Raw genomic sequence first — 24,737 nt, 5'->3', positions numbered from 1 at the left:
CTCTTTCCTGTCCTTTTGCAAGCCATATTCCCAGCAGAACGATGCATGAACACCTACTTGCGACAGAAAAGGTGAAGGTGATGGTAATGGCAATAAAATTATATATAGATACCAGAAAAGAAATCCGTTGTTTCAGATTTTGCTGCATATTGAAGCCTTAAAACAATACAATAAAAAGAGATGAGAAAAAGAAAGGCTAAATAGCACTTAAAAGTCACATTTCTTTTTCACATAAAATCTGTCACTATTACATGGCACCATAAAAATCAATAATCACCAAGCAGAGATGAAAACCAAAATGTCACAGGCTTGCAGCACATAAATGTATAAATCAAGAATACTGAAGCCTACACACACACAAATAAATAAGTATTCTAAGTATTTATTAAAAAAAAAACACATTTTGTCTATGAAAGGGTGCAGTAGGAGAGTAAGCATTCATAGAACACTTAGTATAAGCAAGCAGAAATCATTAATTTTAATAGAAAGTCCTGAAATGCTTCTAAAAATAGCCCAAAATATTAGGACAGTTTGGTTGTGGTGTGCTTTGCTTATCTATTTGTTTTATATAACAAACAGATTTATCTTGAAAGACAGCTGAAATCTCTTTCCTCTGTCTTCTTTTTGCACTTTAGCAGTACCGCCCAACTACACAGCATGCAATGTTAAAATCCCTATATGCGATTTAACCATTGTCTGCCGTTCTTCTGGCTTGAATAAACTACTGAGTTAATTAATGGCACTTCTGCAATGTTATAAAAAGCCTCCAGCCATTTTTCTCACTAATTTGTGTTATTCACCCAGTGAAAGTAAGTCTTTCAGTATTCCTCAATGACTTTATCTTACAGTACCATTTTGAGAGGTTCTACTCACTGTGGGATCATTGGACAGTCACTGCACCCAGACCAGACTGGGGAAAAGATGTAGTGCTACACGTTAAGAAACAAAAATACAGGTACTTCCTGGAATTTTAAAGGCTCCTTTATGTGAACCTATAAAGATTCTTGGCAGGGACAAGGAATACTGTAATAAAGACCAAATCACTGCTTACACTTTTTTTTTTCTTTTTCATTTGTCCTTCCAACTCTCATAATCATTAAGGTAAATATTTCTCTTTCCTACACTGCCTCAGTTGCCTGTTAGTGGCTCTCTTTCATCACTCTGTCAGCTGGTTAGAAGGCTGTTTACAAGACCCTTTCCAGACTGTTAGATGTCTGAGCATAATCAAACCTGATCAGTGTGACTCCTGCAACAGCAGTGACTGCCTGAGTCAGACGTGAGTTATAGCACCTGATGAAAACCAAAATGGTAGAGGAGATGGAAAGCACAAATTCTTTATTCCAGAGTAGCAGGTAAAAGAAAGCACAGGTGGGATTTCTTGGCACAAATAGATGCAGGATAGTAAAACACTCAAAAATTCCTTATTTTTAAGCCATGTTCTGGAAGTTAGGAAAGGCTACTGTTCCTACTTTCAGCTTAGGACTTGCTCAGAATAACTATTTCCCTGAAAAGGTTGTAGCAACTGTAAGTCATAGATCATTGATAAAAATCAGGAGATCTAACAGGACTAAGGCCACACAAAAACAGGGAACTAGAGAGGCAAACTCCTGACAGCCTGGTGCCACGTGCTTCTGGCAGTGCTTCTTGTTAATTAGCTCATACCTCCAGGCCTGAGATTTGCTACTGCTATGATGATTTAGGAAAAATACTGACATGCCTAAATGTCATGCTGTAAGGTTACTTTACAGTTGTCGCAATCAAGACTAATGCCTCGCGAAGGTCAGCTGTAATCTACATTCACCTTGCTGAGGCTGCAGCAGCACAACCCCCATCAGACTGGCCAGAGCAGACAAAGGTGAGGGCAGTCAGTGAGCAGAGGAGGGAATCACCTTGGGGAACAGATCTGCCTCAGCTAGGGGCACTCCCTGTGCAGAGAGATGAGGCAAATGCAGACAGTATGAAAGCTGCCAGTAGTAGAACAAAGGGAACGTAATAATGCTGCTGTGTTAGACAAGGAACAAAGACGGCGATTTGGCTTGCATAATTTCCAAGTGAGAGTTGTGCCATATCTCAGGTTAGCTGCTTGGCACAGCCCAGTACTGACACATAAGACACCAAGGGATGTATTCGCACACAGATCTCTCCTCCCTCACGTGAGCTCTTGCCTGGGTCCAGGGCTCTGCTCTGTAGTGCTGAGGCTCACAGCGGAAGACACGGGCACTGAGGCCTGTCCTGCTTTGTGCCCGTTATGGAAAGACACTGAACCTTTTGTTGTTGTTGCCATGGGAGTAGGGGTGGCAAGCACTGGGAGCAAGAGTGACTAACAGCATAGAAACTGCTTTCCTGCATAACTGCTACAAGCTACAAATGATTTAAAAAGAATACAAGTTTCCAGAACCCTACATTTTTGGACAGAACAACTGCATCCACTATTGGTCTCACAGTTTTTCTTCAACGCCTCACAAGACCTTACAGTACACACCACAGCTATTCCTAACTCTGTGCTTGTTTTCTCTTCCACTAAGAGCACTGTTTTCCACCAAGAGCAGTGTTTTATGTAATTGGGCACAGATCAGATTCAAAGTAGGGTGTTTATTCACACATTCTTATCTTTAACACACACTGAATTGTGATGGGACCATGTACAACAGTTAACACCGTGTCTGCGAGGATGCAAATCAAACTCGTTAACTGCATGTATACTTATTTCCAAAGGAAACTGAAGGATGTGCTCTGGTGAAGTTCACACACACCCATTGTCTGTCATGTCTTGGTCAAAAAGAATCCTGCTAAGTTCCTGAATTACTACAAAAGCTTACAACAAGAAAGAGGAGAGAAAAACAGAAAAGGAACCTTACTGCTATTAGAAAAGTCTAATAAACTACACTAGCTGAGACACGGGGAACAAATATAGATAAATAACACCTCTTGGGATATCCAGGGCTTAATAAAATATATTCATTTTCATTAAGGCTTCCCTCTACTAGAGAGTGATTTACTTCTGTTTTCCTTCACACATGCAACAGTAAGCAGAAACAATCCCAGTGAAGTCCAGGGAGTTACACTACATTGCTATAAACAAGAGGATGATCCATTCCTTCACAGTTCCCAAGTAGTCCTCTGACACTGTGCTCTTCTTTCATCATGAATTCAGATAAGCCTCTTTGTTGTAAAATCTGGGAGAGGGAGAGGATGGCCCAAGGGCAGCAAGTTCTTAGAATACTGTCACAGGGGGCTGAGCAAGGAGAGGAGGTGAAGCACTGGGAAAATATTTTACATGACTTAGGAACTTAGGAAAAATCCTCAGTTACTTATTGACATTGCTTCTGTAATTATAAATAAACCCTTAGGATAGATGAAATTCAAGTTTTTCTCGCCTGGGAAGCCATTCAATCTACTTGATATGCATACACCCTCTCTGCAAACAAGCACGGTACAACACCACAGAACTGTCTCCAGTATGAACTCTCCTGTAGGTAGGAAATATTGGATAACACTTTTCATCCCTACATGATCCTAGGCGAGCTTTCTCACCAGAAACATACTCCACATCACCCTGAGGAAGTAGGCTCTACAGCTTCCTATAGCCCTGGGAAAACCAATTCAAAAGAGAGAAAGCAAGGTCACAGTCCTCAGTGATCTCCATTCATCCAAGTTTAACACAACTGTGGAACTCCACTCAAGATACAGAGGACCCAGCCTTCTATAGTTTTCCTGTTGTATTTGATTATTACTCTCTGGAGCCCAGTAGTATTATAAGTCTTTGTGCCTTGGCCAAAATAGTGCTCTGGTTATAGAGAGTACAGGAACAGAAAACACTGAAAGCTCTCCACACAAGCAGGACTACAGAAACACAATGGAAGTGACAAAATCCAATTTTAGTCCTCTGCAATAAACATGCAGATTTACAATCAAAAGGCCTGTGTTCTGAATTAGCTAAAGAACCCCACAGCTACATATCCAGACTCGAGACCTAGGTGCAAAGTACAGTAAAAATCTGCCAGTGACCTACATGAGAAGATCATCTGATGACATACGGTGCTGAGAAAGAAAGTACTGCAGTCAATCAGGTTGTATCAACTGTCCTGACTTTCTCAGGGCAAATTAGTTAGAAGATACAACTATATGCTCAACTTCAACAGGACTATATCCACCTTGACCATCTCCCTAGCCATCATCCCGTCTCTACGCTATCAAAAGTCTTTGGAAAATGTTAACTATGGAGTTTCAAGCACAGGTGACATCAGCCACGACCTCAGATGCTTTACTTACAAGTCTGTATCAAATCCCAGCAAGGTCACAAATCCAGAGGCCACACACACTATCATCATCACCAGAGACGCAGTTAAAAGTTTCACTTTCCATTTGCCATATTTGATGTAAGTATTGCTAACTCACCTTTATGTCAAAACAAGAAGGTGGCTACCAATAACTGTAGCTCCAATGATTCTTCTCCTCCAACAGAAAGATGGTGGTAGGAAATACTCTTCTTGCAGAGCTGCCAGAGAGCAGCTGTAGCAGTCAGTGATAGACTGCTGGTGTCAAACAAATAGAAGAAAAGATAGAAAATGATGCTGGAAGCAAAGAGGAAGACGTGCACTGCAGATGACTGAGAACTGAAGAGTGAGGTGACAGGACAGACTATATCGAGCACATTTTTATGAGGACAGTAGTAAAATAATACTGAACAGCACATTCCCCTTGGAAATTGAGCTTTCCAAGTTAATCCTGTCAAAAGTCGTGGTGTTATGAGGTGCCATGTTTTTCAGGAATATCTTCAGTAGCAGTTCTCATGGTGCCAGAGATGTGACAAGAATAATAATATGAAAATATAAATTTAAATGTTCACATTTATCTTTCATTCGCTGTGTTAGGCAACAGATTATATTAATAGGGAAGATTCTGAAGCTATGCTAGACTAGAATACTGTTATCTCATTTTCACAGATGCACATCAGGAGAGAAATCAGACAGGGAGATAAGCTAGTAAGGGTATCCATCCTTGTATGTGCTTATTTGTGTGTAATATATTCAAAGTTCTTTTTCACCCAAATTTCTATTTTTGGTACGAACTGAGCAAAGCCTCTCCTGGAGCCTCATAGAATTCCATTTCCTTGTGCCTCTAGAGACAAATACATCTTAATACATATTACAGGATCCTTCACCAACTCTGGAGAGCAGTACAAAGATTCATCACCAGTTAACATGCAAACTCCATCATTAAGAGAACTGTGCAGAGCAATATAAAGCCTGTGGCTGGTTTTTGTCTCTGTTTCAATGAATTTGTCAGCAACAAAATCTCGTAACTCAAGCAAGCAATTTTCACACAGCTGGAAGTGGCCATTATGTTCATATGTGCTTATCTGGACACTGAACAAGTGTTTGTTTTCTGGAATAAGCACTTAAAGAGCATCCAGTTTAGAAAGTACAAACATATTGGCTAATTTGAATCAAAGGCAGTCCGTCATCCCAAATTAAACACTCAAGTGAAGATATTTCTAAATACAGCAGTGAACTACAACCGAGAAACACACAAATGGAGAAGCCTTATGTTTAAAACATGGGACTGAGAGCTATTAGATCTTAGTTTCTCTCCTACTTCTGCTGCTTGACTTTTCCTCTTGATCTTGAGTAAATTATTAATGGTCAAGACTTGAATCTCCCCAGATTCAAAAAGAGGCTGTTAGACTCCCTGGCTTTAAACAGCTATGTTGAAATAATTTATTCATTATTCTTTGCAGAGCACTCTAAAATTATTAGATACTGCTCTAGAAATGCATATTATTAGCGGTACTATACTCTACTAGCAATTCCCAAAATAACCCTGAATATATCTTGTATGGATTTATAGTATTCTAAATTAAAGCCAATAGCACCTTGAGTCCTGAACTAGTACGTTGTCATGAAAGTGTAAAATGAAGCAAAATAATCCAGTCTTGATCATGTTACAAATGATCTTTGCGCTATCCTACTCCTATAATTTCTTACAATACTATATTATGCATACATTAACTGTAACATCAGCAAGTATATGGAAGGAAAGACCATCCCATGAAGGTCAACAGCTGAATGGCAAAGAGCCATTGCAAATTCTGAGAAGGAAACCAATGGGCTAGCTCAAGCCCCACTATAAATGGTGATGTGATCAATATGATATGCTTCATTAGAAAAGCAGTACAGAAGAATTTTTTAACTGGTTTTTTCAAAGCTCAGCAAGTTTTGGACTCAATGGTTAAAACAACGGCCTTTTTTAAAATTATGTATTTTGCACAAGGCTGAGAGGTCCTCTGACACTCAGAATCAATTCAATCCAATTGCTCACGTGAAGGCAAATGCAACTATGTCCGTTGAACTGCTTTTGCTGCAACTGCAAACTGAGCAGCTCTATAATGAAGCAGCTGCTCAGATGTTTAATAGTCCGTGCTGTATCTCTGCCCAAATGTATATTTTCAAGGTAGCTGCATCAACAAATTAGGGGTATGATTACTGATTCCTATCTCAAACTTTGATTAAGGCTGCATGGAATTGGGGTGAAAGGTGATGATAGGTAACTTGGTACATTAGCATATCTGACTAATGAGAATCATGGGATTAATTAAATTTTCACTATCTGTGGGAGCAACAGTTTTGAGGGAAACCATTATTACAGTGACCATTTTATTTAACAGCTTCTAAAGAGGTGCATTCTACAGCAAGCCAATGTGATAAAATTAACAGCCTCAAAAAGCTCCATTACCTGTTGGTCATCGGGAGTCCATATGCCACACGTGATCTGACTCTCCAAGTTTATTTCTGAAGACCAGTGTCTTTGTCCGCTGACTGAACCAACCAGCACAAATCCATCTCTATAGGAGATAAGTGCTTGAGTCCCATCATGGCTCCACGTAAAGTCGCTTACCTTATTATATCAAAGATAAGAAAACAGATAATTAGACGTGTAGTAATTTACTTTTGTTTTGGTAAAATTTAGCACTGCACAGAGCTAAGCAGGGCAAATATTAGCCCAGCAGAACTGATTTTATGGCTATCAGGTAAAGCAGCTGTCCTTGCGAAGACACTTCTTGCATGCTCCATTCATTAAAGAAAGGAGAACTGTGTTTTTCAAAAGGTATAAAATATTACGCATTGTCCTTTTTATTTTGTCTCTTAGGATTTGATAATTCTGGACTGAAGAGAAAACGTGTACCAACCTGTGCCCCACGATCATTAACAAGCTCCACAGACCATCTGCCTTCATATTGTATCCAAACAAATATTCCTCCATCTGCATCACAAGTCGCTAATTTCTGAAACGGTTCATTCCATCTAACCAGCACAACCTTAAAGGATTACAAAACAAAAATAGCATTACCAAAGCTGTGTAGAGTGTTAACAACAATTTTACAAGAAGAACTTAAACAATAATGTGAAATAAACAACACTGCATTTAAATCCTAAAGAAGATATACAAAATAGTAATTTTCAGCATAGCATTAAGCGTCTTTCAAGAACAGCTGGAATCATTTTGTCACGGCTGTCAGGAAATGCAGGCTCTCTTCCCACCAGACCTTTTAGGAGGGCACCATATACTTTCAACTAAAAACACACTCTATGATAGTATGTAGCATTTCATTATCGAAATGGCAAGCCAGATGCCCGTACCCAACCCTCTTTCAAATGATTTTCCTCTCCACAGTCTCAGGGCCTGTTAGACCCCACCTCAAATCCTTAACTCTGCTGACTCCAAACTGCATGCACTGACAGCAGATTCAATTTGAATACTCATGTCACTAGTGACACACACAAAAAATAGAGAGTCACAGATCATTAAAACATAGAAATTTCATAGAAAATTTGCTTTGCTACAGAGTGGAGAAGGAATACAAAGCAGCTGTAGATTCTTCTCGGCACAGTAGGGCTAGCTGGGCTTCTCTGGAGAATCTAATCAAGTCCAACCTGTCATACAGCTCTCTGATTTATAATTAATATCAATTTAACAAATACAGAATCTCCCAAGGCCTCAACATAGAACTGAAGCAAAAAAAATATGTCATCTTAGTGCCTGAAGCAGAAATCAGCTGTAAAACCATTTACGTTCTGTTTAATGACTTTTTCTTAAAACCTTTTCTCCAAATTAGATTTATTTCAAAACATTCAGATTTGGACAGGATGCTCACATTCATACACAAGAAGGTTCCTCCCCCATTCCTTTACAAAGGTAAAGCAAGTACAGATAAATAAAACAAATAATAAATAATTAATCACTAGGATGTTAATTTTAACTACGTAATGGGCATCTAGGTTTATGCTTTTTCATAAATCTAAACAACACAATTACAGAAAAGAGAGTGAAAGACTTCCCTGAATTATACTATATATATAATATATATATGTGCTCTTCACTGAAAAGCAACGATGTTCCTAAATGTTCCAGTCCTGAAACGAACTCTGAGTAGACAGATCCACCACACTTCACAATGAAAGCAGAAGTCATTTTCAGAACAAGGATATAAATATGTATGTCTGAAACCAAAACTGAACAGCTGAAAAAAAAGATGATCTAACATTCACTTAAGGAGTGCTACACTTTTTCACAGTGTATTCACTACAGAATGTGCAAATCAAGGTAGCCCTCCATGCCTGAAAATTCAACCCTTGAACGATGCAACAAGTAAAAGAAAACAGTTTCTTCATGCATACTTCAAAATTATGTGGAGAAGTAAGCATGACAAACTACCTCCCTGCTGCTATGAAGCTAGGGAGATTCTGCATTTGAGATTTTGCAAAGAATGCCTGACTCTCCTTGAACCAAGTAGGACCCACCCCCGATCATGCCGCTACATGGATTATATCATACATTGCGGTTTTTTTCTTTGTTTTGTTTTGTTTGCTTGTTTTTGGAAGAGAAGTAAATAAAATATTCCAGCACAGTAATACCAGCAGCTGTATTTTGGCTGTAGACTCACTGTGTCTCTTCTGTCTAAACAAGAATAGCACTAATTTTTCTTTTTTTTTTTTTCCCTATTTCTTGAAAATCACAGTCATCATTTCATCCACCCTGAGACAAAACACAATAACTACATAATTGTACTTGCCAATATTACAAAAAAAGTGATGAAAACCTCATATGCAACATCAGGACAACTCTGAAAAATGTTCATCTTGAAGACTGGGAGCAGCTAAGGCTAACAATATTCTATATAGACCAAAAAATACTTATAATCAGTCAAAATCAGATCTCTAGTGCTTAGGGAATCCTCACATTAGACTTCCCATAGACTGAACAGAATAAATTGCGAGAGGATTCAGGAAAAAAAAAGACAAAACTGTTTGTTCAAATAAAATTAGGCTTTTCAATGAATGCAATCAAAGTTACTACCTGCCTCAAAATTGCTGTTTTATCTGACAAAGACTTGAGACAAGCATATGATTTTACAGATTAGATACACCAGCTGACTTAATGAAAAGAATTATGGGCAAAGTGGCAAGTGTTACCTTGCTGTGGTTTGCCTCTTTTCTGTTTTAAATAAGAGCCTTCTTAAAGATCGAAGATAACTTTTGATTCAAATTCAGTGCAACATGCATTTTCTTTCAGTGTGATAAAAACAAAACCCAAGGTTACATTTGAATGTAAACATGATTAACTAGAGTTCTCCTCCTCCCTTCCCAATTAGATATAAATTAGTAACTTCCAGATCCTCTATCTGGTGAGCTATAAAGGTCAAAACTCCAATAAGCCCCTGGCTCTAAGAGTAATAATCTTGCTGCTTTATAATTACAAATGAAAGTGAGACAATGATTTTATATGACTTCTGATAACACGCTCAATAAGTAAGTAATTTTGTAATTCGAAAATTCAACTTCTTAAAACACAGAACAAATGTTATCATTTTATGAGGTCACTTCTATCATTTACATTTAGCATCTGACTACAGGTGCTGACTCCACAGCTGCTTTGAGTATTTCCAATTTCATTTTAGGCACTTAAAATACTGAAACTGAGATAAAGAAAGGAAGAAGGATTACCCTGAGTATTACAATGACTTTTGGTTTTTACATTGCCTAGAATGTAAAGAATATGAAAACATGCCTCATTGACAGTGCACTTAAATAATGCATAAGCTTGAACTATTCCTTCAGAAAAAGAAATTTTACCGCTAACCCATAAATGCAAAGATAACATCACTTTCATTAACAGCTTCAACTCACAGAGGCCTCATCTTTACTTCTCCTATCTTTATGGTTCTCCACTTCCTATTCAGCATCTTCCCATAGGCTCTCAAGGTCTAAACTGTTTTATCTTGAAATGAAACAACAAAAATGTCTGTGTGCCAAAGAAAGCTGCCTGTGGACTACTTGTGGCCTGCACTGCCTATGCATATTGCTTGTTTATTTATTTAAAATTAACTGTAAAAATTGCAAATGGTGCATATTCTACTCTATAAAAATTTTGTATTGCAGACATTAATCAGCTTCTAAATTGGTACCTCATAGAGGCGATTATCTCCCATGAATAAAACTCCAAGGAACTCCTAGCCTAATATATTCATTTAAGTACAGTGTAAAGGCCAATATATCACAGCAAATAGGATCCTTGCCATGAAGTTCAGTGAACTTTTGAATCAAAGTCTTATGTTTTCTTTGAGCTCCTTTTGGACAATGCTTAGTGGTGAAAAGTTTATTTGAAATGTGGAACATTCTGTATTTTTAATAGCTCTAACTGCCAACTTGATTTTTTGGAATTAAATTTAATTTGCCTTAATGGTAAAAACTCTCCCTAAGAACTGTCTGCATGTTATAATGCTACAAGAGCAGAATCAACAAAAAACAAAACCTTTTAAAATCATTTTCACCACAAAATAAGGACTTGTTATTCAGACTCCACTGCAGCTTTCATACTAGACATTAAAAAACATGAGGTTTATCACATACTATGTATCACATATTACATTTCTATGGCCTTGCACAAAGGAGTGATGACATCAGTGGATAAAGGAAGGACAACTGGTGTTGTCTGCCTGTACTTGTGAAAGGTATTTGACACAGTCCCCCACCACGTTGTTAATTCTGAATTGAAGAGGTAAGGATTTGAAAGCTGGACTATTTAGTAAATAAAGAATTGGTTGGATGGTCGTAGCCAGATGGTTGGAGTCAATGGATCTGTGTGCACATCCAGCTGAAGGCAGGTAACAAATATGATTCCCAGGGGTCAGCCCTGGGACCAGTGCTCTTCAATATCTTTATCAGTAACAAAGACAATGGGAATAAGCGTATCCTTAGCAAGTTTGCTGATGACACCAAGCTGAGTGGTGCAGTTGACACAACAGAAGGAAGGGATGGGGCACATTTCTAACTCAAAAACATCAAGTATCAATACAGAAATATATTGGTATATTTACACCTCAGTAAGCTATGTGTCACTTTGTTTAATGCTCTCACTCACATTTTTTCCCCTTTCTCCTTTGTGTTTGCTTTGTGATACCATCCAGAAGAACCTGGAAAGGTATACGGCAAACAGATATTGGACGAGAGAGATTATCACGTTACAAAGGAGTAATGAAATAAAGAGCATACCTGTGTCCTGGGCTCATGAAAGAGCTCCAGGAGGAGTGATCTCCAGATAGAAATCCTTCCTTCTTGGGAGTCAGGCCTTAAATGGGGTCTAGGAGGAGTGGAGCCAGGCTCCACCCCTTTCGGTCACTCAGGTGAAATTGCGTTCACCTGTGCTCCTGCAGCTGACTCAGCGCTCGCCTCAGGTGGTCAATCAGAGGTTCAGGCCGTGATTCAACAGTTCCCATACAAAAGGCTTGAAAAGTGGGCCTGGGTGAACCTAATGAGGTTCAACAAGGTGAAACGCAACACTGTACTTGAGTCAGGGCAACCGTGGATATGTGTACAATCTGGAAGAACACACTGAGAGCAGCCCTATAGAGAAGGTCTTGGGTTGGACAAAAAGCTGGACTTGAGACAGCAGTGTGCTCTTGCAGCCATGGAGGCCAACTGTATCCCAGGCTGCAACAAAAGATGGATGGCAGCCAAGTAAGGGAAGTGATTTTCCCCCTCTGCTCTGCCCTGCAGTACTGTGTCTAAGCCTAGGACTCCCAGCCCAAGGAGGCTGCAAAGCTGTTGAAGCGAGGCAAGAGGAAGCCACAAAGGCAATCAGAGGGATGGAGCATATCCCCTATGAAGAAAAGCTGAGGGAGCTGGGCTTGTTTAGCCTTGGAGGAGAGAACGCTTCAGGGAGACCTCACTGTGGCCTTCCAGTAGTTAAGGGGAGCTTATAAGTAGGAGGGAGACAAACTTTTTAAACGGTGTAATAGTGATAGGATAAGGGGGAATGGCTTTATACAAAAAGAGGGAGAGTTATGTTAGATGTTAAGAGCAAATTCTTTACTCAAAGGGCAGTGAGGCACCGGCACAGCCACCCAGAGAAGCTGTGGTGCCCCATCCCTGGAGGTGCTCAAGGCCAGGTTGGAGGGACCCTGGGCAGTCTGAGCTGGTGGGCGGGAAACCCTGCCCATGGCAGTGGGGTTGGGACTGGGTGAGCTCTACGGTCCCTTCCAGCCTGAGGCATTCTGTGATTCCATTACTCTGTAAGAAATCAGGTGTAATTGCCTACGTGAAGCAGCAAATACACTGTTTTACAAACTGTTCCAATTTCTGCTTTAAATTTTTATTTCTTAGAAGTCCAAGTTTGAAATGGCAAGCAGAGACCAAAGAAGCCTGAATGCAAACACACTGGGTTATCACAGTGCCCTCAGGACAATGGGGGTGGAGTCCCATTTTTAGAGTGATTCCTCGATAAAACTGCTCTGAAGGTATTTCTGCCTTTTCTCCCATTGAACCCTGCCATTCTGTAATGTTCAGTTCTGTGCTATTCACATCTTTTCATCTTCACACATGCATACAAGAAAAAAGGAAGCCTGGGGAGAACACTCTCTTCAGTCCCTCCTGTAATACCGAGGATGTGCAATCTGATGGACATTCACCTCTATTACTCAGCTTGACATCACTTTCCACTGTGTACAGCACTAATTGCCGAGCTCTGCTACTGTCCAGCAACTCTGCAGTGAAACCATTCATCTCCAAAAAACTTCTGAATGAGCACAACTTAATAAGAGACCACAGAAAGCTGTCAGAACAACTTTTTACCAGTCGATATTCCTCTGCTTGTACTGTGTCAGACAGAAAGCGATCTTACACACATATTCCAAATGTTATGACTTTAAAAATATAACTTAAAAAATAATCTGAAACAAATAGAAACCACGTGTTTTTTTTATTTCCAAATGACCCAGGGTTGGGTTTTTTTTAATGAAAAGCTTCTACTTTGATCAAGTTTTATTTTCAACCAAATACTTTAATTGTAAAGATTCTGACCAACTCTACAAAAGCTCAGCCACCTGCTGGGAGCATCGGGGCACCAGCAGCCTCCCTGCACCATGGTCAGGACCTGCACAGCCAAGCCATTTTGATCTTTTCTATTCATCATCAACAACACTGTAATGGGTGAAATCTTGGCCCTTAGAAGTCCTATGGTAAGCTGCAGTGGATTAGAAATATAAATTGATGGTATCCAGCTTTTGTGACTATTATCAACATTTTCTGATTATTTGAGATATCCTTTGTCTGGCTTCCTTCCAGCTTTCCCCCAGTTGCATTTTATCTAGTCACCCCAGCTGGCTCAAGATCTGTATTCCTCAACATAAAAAATCTGGTTATGTATAAAATTAGCACGGCAAACATTGTTAACTAACATGCACTCACTTCTAGAATAATGGAGTAATGAAAACCAAAATAATTGATAACACTTCTCAGCAAAAAACGTGCAGATATGAAGCACAGTTTATAAACCACAGTTACTTCTTGCTTTCACAGACACTCCATACAGTCCATTTGGTAAAGGCCTTGTCACGTGGGAAAGGAATTTAAAATGCTAATTTAAAAAAGCAGCATACATTTATTCATTGATTTATTTTAGTTATGCTTTAAATATTGCACTTTCATTTTAACCTACAGCTTTTCGGCTTTTGGCCCATTACTGCAAATCAAGGTGTTAGACAAAAAAAATATAGAGAGAGTAATCTCAATTTTGAGGTGGCAAATATGTCATTTACAGCAAATGTGATTTGTTCCCAACAGAAGCCACGTTTGGTGATTTTAATTATGTAATTAATACTGGCCATTTTTTCTCCACGTATTTTAGCACAACATTAGACTTTGCCAAAACTTATGGTGTTCTGAGAGCTTTTCTTATTACGGATATCATGGCAGTTTTTGGAGGAGGTAGCTGAAAATATTATACCAATCAATCCTCCAAGAACAGAAGTCCTTAATCTAGAATGCCTTACAATATTCATTACTGACATCTTACCTCTGCTATTCTTAAATTATGTAGTCTGTAATTGCTACAGAGGCAAAGGACAAGCATCAAGAGAAAATAAATGGATAAATAGCTAAAGCAATTAGTTCCTAGAGTTCCTTATCAAATTTAGGAAGATGTTATTACAGAAAGGAAATGACAGTCAATGTAGTGAGTCATTTTTTTCATCTCTGCTCCTCCATGCATTTTACTGGAGAGCAGGCACATGCTCCAAAGATACAAGTCTTCAGCACTCCTTTTCCCTTAGCAACATAAGGTATGAGATCTGCTTGTACATGGAGCAGTGCAGCAATAAAGAGTGGAGAACAATTAATGGAAAACTCGATTACAACATGATTTACGACACTAGGAGAGCCGAGTTCCTTTATCTGGTGCTAGCATTTCTGAAACTGCAAGCAAAATCTTTGCAGGGTGCACAGGATTTGATGCCCTATAACTCAACTGAGCACATACAATATTAAACACTCCATGAAATTGATTACCTTTTTTTCCCCTAATATATCATACATTTCTAATGCTACGGAAAGTCCACTTTCCAAGCAATGAGAATGAGAGACCTGACTGTCCTTACAATAGAAACAGAGAAATTGCTGAAGATGATAATGTTTTGTAATGCATATGTATGCAGAGTATGTGAGTCGGTCTACCTGAATGCTTCTTCCAATCCTGTACTTTTAAGAAAGTACCTTTATCTTTAAAGGAACATATAAGGGTAGTAGCAAAGTACTGGGAAACGGGATTGGAAAATCTATCTAGGATCATGTCAGCATCACCCATTTGCTCTTCTTAGCAATCATATTACGCAGTTCCCTAATAAGTAGATTGATCTTCACTTATATTTACAAAGATACATAGATACATGCGTATAGTGCATGCCACACACTGGCCCATGCTGGTTTACTAATGACAACAAAGACGAAGAGATGTATAAGTATGTATATCAAGGGCAAAAGATGAGTGCACAGTGGGGAACAGAAACAAAATGTAAAAGCAAAAGGATCAGACAAACCAGTAACTACCTTTACTTGCCAATACAGTTCAGTACATTATAGATAGAGATATATAAATACCATGCATCTATATTCATTACATACAACATGGGTGTGTACATGAATGCATATTCCCATTAAATTCTTAAGGAAACTACAATAATTTTGTACATTTGTCAACTTTAAATTAGTTGATCAAAGTGGATTTCTATAATTAAAATATAATTTAAAAGTGAAAATGAGTGCCTAAAATAAGCAATAAGTGCTTCTTGCTGTACATTACCTATAACCAATGCTTAGTCCTATAAGGATTTCAAGGGCATCTCATCTCTAGAGTGCTGTTTCTGACTCTCAACCCAGCAATCCAAACAAAACTGGTTCAAACAAGGGCTGCAGGATTGCTTCTCAAAAGAACCTGGGAAGTGACTCACTTCTCCAGCTGGGAAATTCAGTGGGGAGAGCTGGAGCCTGGCTATGAGCTCTGCCACTGCTTCCTTTAGCTGGGACAAGCCACCAGATCAACCCTGCAGATTTCTCATCATTGCAAAAGGTGATAAAAAGCAATCACTGTAAAAATCACAGCCCCTGTCCTGCAACAAGATCCATCCACGCAGATTTCACATGAATCAGCTATGTGCATTCTGTGGCAATCAGTGCTTTCCAAGGGAAAACATGAGTTTTCAGCTGCTTTAAAAGATAAAAGCAGTTTTGTGGTTCACAACTGCATGCGAGTTCACTGCTTTCTGGAAATCTAGTCTTGTATAATGTTTAGTTGAATGAAACCTGAAGTTTAGCTATTTTCAAATACCAGTACTTTTAAAATGACGGCTATTCAAGTGTCTCCCACCTATCTTCCCATGCTGTAAATACATTGCTTGCAGTTTTTCTTTCATCTTTCATCTTCACTTATGGCCTTTTCAATTCTTGTCTTGACAAAAATGCCATGATAATTCTCTCCATTGAAACTACTTCAGTCATGCAGATGAAGAGTATTATGAAGGTATTCTTCCTACTACTAGTACTAGAGAAAAGATCAGCAGTTATGGTAGACAGTTAGCTTACCTCTCTTGGGGTGGCACACCCAACTTCCAATCCTACTTTTCTTATATTACCTTCCCTAATTAAAATCCCACTGCCCTCTCACACACAGAGTTTTGACTTTTTGTTCCTAGAGACATTACACACAAGCAGTAGTGTTTCACTTTACACACATAGCTGTCAATTTCCAAAGCGCAATACGCATCAAGGAATTATTATTAAGAAGAATACTACTAATAATTGCAAACACTGTGCTGCAGCTAAGGAACTGTAAATTTAGAACAGTCAGTGTTGCTTTCTTTCACCCTTTCATGGTGACTTCAAAGTGAAGTCTTTGCTGCCACTGAAGAGCATGGGAGAAGTTTTCTCAGAGCTGCAATTAATGAAAGTGACTACTCCAATAAAGGAAATGTGTTTTTTCTTCCTTTAAACTGGAAAATAGCTGTGCCATAGATAATTTACCATATTTGGGGTTAAATTTATACAGGAGGGGAAGAGATAAGACAAGAGTTGTATCAGCAGTCAAGAACTGAGTCTGTATAGTTTTCTAAAAATCACAGACGAACTTCTTCATGCCTCGGAGCATGCGTTGCTCAAAGGTGTCTGTGGGACACCTCCCATGCAGAGGAGCTCAGCCCACCAAGATGCACAGAGAGAGAAAAGCACTGCAAATCCCCTCCTTGGCATCAGAAAAGTTTTCCTGAGCTCTCTAGAAGCAGCTACATTCACTGCTGTAGCTGTCTGCAAAAGCAGTGACAGCTGGAGAAACCTCCAGGAGTAGGCCTTAATTTCTCAATATAGAGTGCAGGGCATTCCTAGGAAGAGGCTGAGAAAAATGGCTAGCTTATGGTAGCAGCTGCTTGTAGATTCTGGTTTAAAAGATGGTGAATGTGTTCTCTGAGATGGACATTTCGTTACGAGAAAATGCCATACAAATTCACAGAACAGTGTGGTTTGGCAAGGACATTTAATGACCATCTAGTTCCAATTCCTTGATGTGGATAAGGACACCTCTCACTAGATCAAGCTGCTACAAGCCCCATTCAATCTGGCTTTGGACTTCCAGGGATGGAGCATCCACAGCTTCTCTGGGCAAGAGTTATGAGGGAACTGGAACCATACAATATGGCAAAAAAGGAGGCTGAGGGGAAACCTTATCACTCTCTACAACTATGTGAAAGAAGGTTGCAGTGAGGTGGGAGTCAGCCTCTTTTTTCAGGTGACAAGTGACAGAACACGACAAAATGGCCTCAAGTTGCACCAGGAACCAGGACTCTATACCAGGAAGAATTTCTTCACGAATAGGGTCATTTTAGGGAAGTGGTAGAGTCCCCATCCCTGGAAGTACTTGTAGCTGTGTGGATATGGCACTAAGGGACACAGTTGAACAACGGGACTCAGTAGGTCAGGTTGATGGTTGGACTTTATGATCTTGAAGGCCTTTTTCAACCTAGATGATACTACAATTCACTCCCTGCTCCCTTGCTCTCCATGTGAGCAGCTGGTACCTTTTACAAGTAACAGCACAGTTGCCCACATACTGGGAAGTGTTGATGCTCCCCAGCAAGTTTTGTTTATTTGTTTTGCAGATGGATGCCACATATGGCTATTTTTAAAAGGTATCTTGGGGTTGGCATCCCACCTGCCACATACATCTATTTTTAAAAGGTATTATACAGTTGGCATCCAGTCGCCAGTGGAAGGCAGTTTGACCTTTAAAGACTCAAGAGGATGATTCTGGCAACTAGGCAACTGCAAGAAAAACTTGTTTTGGTATCTGCTTTGAGGATTGAATGTACTTAGTGTGACTAAGATGTCTTTTTAAAATATCTAGGCTGTCAACATCTCACTGAATACATTTAGGAGCCTTGATAGTAAACTGCCATCACGAGGACTCAAAAATGCTCTAAAGCTTTACAAATCTTACAATGTTCAAGTCATATGCTTAAAGTCAAGACACCCCCAACGTGTATTAAGCCCAACGTTAAAAGGATTTGCCACAGAACCATTTTACACAGAACGGGAAGTTGCATGCAAGAAATGAAATTGAGGGTCACTAACAAGATGTTTTTAACTGGCTACCAGTTCTCATTTAAATAAGTTTTTTAACAATACCTTGAAGGAGTATTAAGGAAAATAGCTGAATATAATTCGAGGAAATGAATTAAGGCACAAAGTCAACCATTCACATGCACAAGCTGTCTGTGTAGTATGTTCCTGGATGGGAAACTAGAAGAGGTCTGCTGCTTCTCCCATCTGAGAGACAGGAGAACTACAGTGGTAAGGCTTATAACTTTTAACGGTTAGTTTTCACCTCCTATCTCTTCACAATAATTATTAAAGTGCAAAAGCTCTTTCACAGAAAAAAATACCAATTTCCACAGAATAGTATTTTATTAGACCTATGTCATGCTTTTTTCCAGTGAGGGAAATTCCTCTGTAATTTGTACACTACTACCTCAAGTTAAGGGTCTTTCTATCCTTAAGCGTCCCTGCAAGATACTTCTGCTTAATTGTTTGTACATATTCCCCAGAATTGCAGAGACAATCCCAAGTTTTCTAAAAATAAATCAGATCTCAATGTTTATAAGGATACGCAAGGAACAGAACATCACTTCCATCTCCTTTTTTTTTTTTTTTTTTTTTTTTTTTAAGATTTCACTTTGCTCTAGTTTCTGTACAGATAAAAGCTCCACTGTAAACAGAGCCTAGTTTTCCACCTAAAGAACAACTGCAGAACAAAACAGCTATCCCTTTCTCTAGCAAACCTCTGATGAGCATCATTAGGAAAGGTCCATTGCTGTTAAAAAGAAGACAGACGCAATACCTGTGTAGAGTTGTCAGTTCCTTGGCTTCAAATATCTAAGGCCGAGTATCTTTCCACAACAAAAAACCATCAAATTTAAAATTCTCAATTATTTGGGCTACATTACATTAAAAAAAATCTAAGATCCCAAAGTTCATTTCACTAAGGTCTAGTAAAGATGCCTTACAGATGGTATAAAACAAGATCACTTTACATCATCAGCATTTACATTTACATCTGAATTATGTAAAAGAAACTCCTGTAAATGAATGTTGAGCTTTAAGAACGACTAATCAACACTTACTGAATTCCAGCTATGCATCATCACCATATATTAATTCATTGCTATAACTCCCACTATTTTCATTTGAATTAACCAGCTCTTAAATAACCGTACTATTTTGAGTGTGCAACTCAAGCTAAGTTGAAATTTGTAGTCCAGGCAGTTATAGATCATAGGTACGGATCAAGAAAGGAATGAGCAATTCTGATAACCTTGAAAGACTCCCTGCAGGTTGCTGGGGCAGGCACAAAAGCCATAAACTAGATGCAGAGAAGCAAACTGGGCTCTCTGGGCTCTTCAGCTTTTACTTTGAAGTAGCACCCATCTCTTGTTTTTCCTGAAGTATCACAATCCCCTGCTCTGATCACAATACAAATAACTAAAAATCCTAATATTTACAAACAAAACATTCAGTTTAGCACACAATTATAAACAAGACACCAGGTATCTACCAATAATTATTTTCTTATGTGTTACCCACATAGAGGCTCTGATTCAGGTTTGAGATACACTGGGCCATTTCATTTGCAATAGATGCAATACAGATCTCTGACAATTTGAACACTAGCAATACTCTAAAAAATGCCAAGTACCAGACTGTGAAAATGCCACTCCTGCTTTGGCCAGTCTACAATTCTTCATGGACTGTATTCAGACCTAACTCTGTTTGCAGCTTTATCTTCATTTCTTATGAAATACAAGCAGTGTCACAGAATCATAGAATAGCTCAGGCTGGAAAAGACCTAAAAGATCATCAAGTCCAACCACAACCTAACCGTGCTACCCTAACTCTAACAATTCTCCACTAAATCATGTCCCTGAGCACCACATCCAAACGGTTTTTAAACACATCCAGGGATGGTCATGATGCAGCTGGCCAAGCGACCAGTAGTTTTACTTCTGTTTGACTTTCCAGAGAACACAACAGAGTAATAAATAAGGAGTTCAATCTGTTACACTGACAGAAGAATTGCAATGGGAAAACTGGACAACCCTGGAAAGCAAGAATTGCTGCTTCTCTCTTTTACTATAGTAGCATTAAAAAAAACATCAACTAGAAGAAATCCTCACATTGCTGGAATTGCACACTTTAATTAAAAAGCACTGATCTTTAAGTTTTTAGTCTTGAAAACAAAGCAAAAAGCAGGCTAAGGAAGCACTGCAGGGACAGCTAGCTCTCCCAGCATGCAAAATGACTGTATTTGCTCAACACACTTGAGAGGGCTGAACCACAGACTGAGAATGCAATGCCATTGCACCAATGGTATGCAAGGGTCACTTTGAGGCTACCATACTGTTGGCAATAAGGATGGTAGGAAATGGACATGACTGCTTAGGGCAATCGTGGACGCTATTCAGTGCAAACGTTAACAAAGGTATTGATTATCTGTGGTGCAGAAAGCAGCTTTCAAGGAACTGAGCTGAAATTGGCTTGCTTCTCAGAGACCAAAGTACAACAATATTCAACCTCTAACAATTCATTCAGCTAGTATATGAACCGCAGACAAAAGATCTAAGTTGTCTGATCTATATCCAAGAGCCTAAGCCAGCTAGATATAAGCACAGCATCACTAGAAACCATGGCTTATCCTTCAGTTCGCTCAAAAAAGATCAAAAGTGATAAGAATTACACAAACTCCTGCTCATTTTTGTCTCAGTGAAATCATTAAGAAAGTTTCACCAGGCAAAATATTTCTACCATTTTATTTCAAAGGAAATGTACCACTATTTAAATAATGTCTCCATAGCGTCAACATTTCCATCAAATATCATTAGAGAGTTAGAGATATCAATTGGAAATAACTACTTCAAACAATGAGTTTACATTTACCCATGTGCTATTCTAGCTATAAGTCTGCCAACGACTTTGCTACCAAACCTTCTATACCACGCCATGTTGAAGCTAGATGATCTTTGAGGTCCTCTTCAACCCAGGCCATTCTATGATTCTATCTGTGATACGATACTTCCCTCCCACCACAAAGACTTCTGACTCCAGTCAGGCATGCTCTCTATATTTAAGCCTTCAGCCATCATCTCTAAGGGGTGGATGTTTGCAATGACAGATTCTAGACCACATACACGTGTAGTGGTGTAAACTGATTCTCCCTGTTTTGTCATTCTCTTGCAAACACTGATTTTCTACTATTTATTCGTCAGCATCATTTCTTATGCCTTTGAGAAGAAAAGATAACAGATAGAAGAAAGAAAAAAAGAGGCCTTTATATTAACCAGAAAAACAATGCAATAGGACAGCATTCTGCAAGAAACTGTGGAACAAACACCCTTAAAGTAATTAATACTGTAGACACACAACATGGGATTTAACACAGGTATCATTTAAATAAACACTGCCATAATACAAGAGGTTGTCCACATGCACTGTGAGTCCTGCTTCCTGACAGCCACAGTTCTATGAAGTCCAATTTCAAAAGCAAAAACCACTGCCACTGAGACATTCCCTCATCATGCAACAATGGCATTACCTCAGACTGGGCTGAAGAAAATAATTTTCTTTATTCTGTGCAAAATTTTGCCTTCTTTCCTCTTGATAATTTACAGATTTTAAAGCAACGTGTGATGTTTTTTGTTTTGTTTTGTTTGTTTTACCATTCTTAAAGGGATTTAAGAAGCAATAATAGTAATTACAGACCTAGAGGTAGAGGTAATGGATTCAAAGAAAATAATAAAACAAAAATATGCATACTGGCAAAGTGGAGTCATGAAAAGTGTCAGTAAGTACCGGAATGATGTGGAAAGAGAAACAAAGGAAAGACATTGGAAAAAAAAACAACAAAGGGAAGATATTATTAAATATTACTGTTAGTAAAGGGACGGCATTCGAGAAACCGTATTTTAGATGAAATATCAAGTAAAGCTTCCAGCAATGAAAGAAATGACTGAACAATAGTTAAGAAGAAAATGTGTAATGAAACCAACCTCTGGAAACACTTCATACACATTTTTACATAGCATTAGAAGGCATACTGCAGGGACTTATTTGTTGTCAACTGACTACATATGGTTACTGCAATTCAGTGATTACAGTTAAAACATTATTTTCTCATTCATTGTTACCTGAGATTTAAGAAATGTTTTAACAATAGCAAATACCACAAGAAATTATTATTTTTACTTTCTACTTTTTCTTAGAGAACTGTATCACTTTAAAGCTCACCTGAATGCTGAAGCGTTGTGCAGATAGGGAATAAAGGTGTATTTCAGTATGAAAAGTATGTGGCAGAAAGAAAGATAGCTCTTCTATGCACGAGAGCAAGGGGAAATGATCTGAGTCTACACAGAGCTATGATTAAATCACAACTGTTGTTTCCATATGTAGACTGGGGGTCTGGGTGATGGCTGCCTACATGGTCTACAATGCCATGTGTTGCTAGCTGCTTTGTACGGGCTATGGAAGGGGCACCCAGCCAATCCTCCTGACACCATGCACACCACCAAATCTCAGACACAGCCTCTGAAGAATGATTTTGTTATCAAGGAAAACTTGCCACCTTTTGCGGAAGCTGACACTCTTGTCATGGGGAATACGCACAAACCTGGGAGTCCTGAATGTTGCATCTCAGCAGACAGTGAGGGAGAGCTACCAGATCACCCCTGGGCCCAGCCCGGCTGTCAGCCTCACTTATCTTGAAATATTACATTTATCAGTACTAAAAATAACACTGTATGATGTGGACTCGGGCACTGCAGAGTGCATTGTTATGTGGGGAAACCACGACAGCTGAGATACTGTAACTAAGCCAATCACCTGGATCACCTGGACCTCATAGTCTTAACTGCAGTTACAATTCAGTTAATTAACACTATTTTAACAGAAATTACAATGATAGCCTTCATAACTTTCCCAAAATTGTGTTATTATTACTGCATAAGCACAGTATAATACCTAAAACGCCCAAGTAGGATGGTTTTTTTTTTTATGTGCCATTTTATTAATTCCAATCAACAGGTCTGCGTTACAGTTGCAAATATACTTTTCCTTTATCAAGAGGATTTGATGATAAAAGTCCTTTGAAGTATCTTTTTCATATCTTTAAGACCTGCAACTTCATTAATTATTTTGGGTGTTTATTTTAAATTATCCTAAAACATCACGTCACCTAAAAGAAGAGCAGCTCAGAGTGTAGCTGTAGACGTAGATGAACGAACAATTCCTGAGGATGTTGCTATCAGATAAAACAGCAGGACTACATGAGTGATGTTTGCTAAGTATCAGCCACAGAGTTAAAATCAGTTAGGGACACATGACATTCAACAAAACCGAAATCCTGACAAAAACAATCAGTACCACATGCTTACATATACATTTAGGCACGAATGCCTAGCCATGAAAATCACGCACACTGTAACTGCGCCAAGGAGACATTCTGCCAAAATAAATTGTCTTTGTTTAGGGTTGCCTATATATATTCTTTCCAACAATTTAACTGGGGACTTTAGGTAAAGACAACAGTTGCTTATGTCAAGCCTTCGAATTGCTGGAAGTGAAACAATTCCAGAAGGCAAACACAGAAAACGCTCTTGCTTTAAGGGCATTTTGAAGAGCTGCGCAGTTTTTACTCATGTATAAATTGATAGTCACATCAGTTCCTGGCAGTACTGCACATTTCTATTTGGTCACCCAAAGGAAACATGACTGTGATGACACAAACCACTTTGTTCAGCCAACTTCTCAAGAGCTGCCTGCACCACTAAGCTCAAATGTTACCCACATAGGACACCTGCAGGATTGTCACCAAGGTTTGTACTATTGGGAATCAAAGCTAATTTCGCAGATTTTATACAAATATTATACAGATCACAGCACTAAAATCCTACCTAACACTTTACCTTAAGAAGGAAGAGCAACAACCAGCAAGGAAACCTAGTAGCTAGAAAACATAACCCCAGTAGCTAGAGAACATCTTGAAATCACAAGTATGAGGCTTAGTATCTCCTTCAAAATTTCTCAGCATGGATTATAGCATCTATAAATATTTCTGATATGTGAAATAACCCTTTTAAACCTTGTTAAATTCTTCAGCCTAACAACTTACCGCCATAGTGACTTTTATAATTTAATCACAGATCTGAACAAGAATTTCCTTTTACCAGTTCTGGAATCTGTCATCTATTGATTTCTTTAAATGTCTTTAAATGTCTTAAACTTGCTTTTATACTTGAAGACAAAGAAAGCAGAAATTACCCCAATCTATCGTCTGCTTTACCATTTACTGTTTTTCACAGTTTCAGCATGTCT

At 38.8% G+C, this 24,737-nt stretch overlaps 1 protein-coding gene across 4 annotated transcripts in view; it reads right to left on the bottom strand.

Moving 5' to 3' along the window:
• Positions 1-24,737, bottom strand: part of TULP4 (tubby like protein 4) — a 142,665-nt gene that overhangs the window by 51,073 nt on the left and 66,855 nt on the right. For all 4 annotated transcript variants that reach the window (XM_040698456.2, XM_040698455.2, XM_025148879.3 and 1 more), the window contains 2 exons: positions 7,190-7,318; positions 6,736-6,897 (listed from right to left, as the gene is read on the bottom strand). In XM_040698456.2, the coding sequence (XP_040554390.1) occupies positions 6,736-6,897; positions 7,190-7,318 (291 nt within the window). The remainder of the gene's footprint in view (positions 1-6,735; positions 6,898-7,189; positions 7,319-24,737) is intronic.

This window comes from Gallus gallus, chromosome 3 (genome assembly GCF_016699485.2).
Source record: "Gallus gallus isolate bGalGal1 chromosome 3, bGalGal1.mat.broiler.GRCg7b, whole genome shotgun sequence".
NCBI classification, from domain to species: Eukaryota; Metazoa; Chordata; class Aves; order Galliformes; family Phasianidae; genus Gallus; species Gallus gallus.
This window is presented reverse-complemented; position numbering and strand designations above follow the sequence as displayed.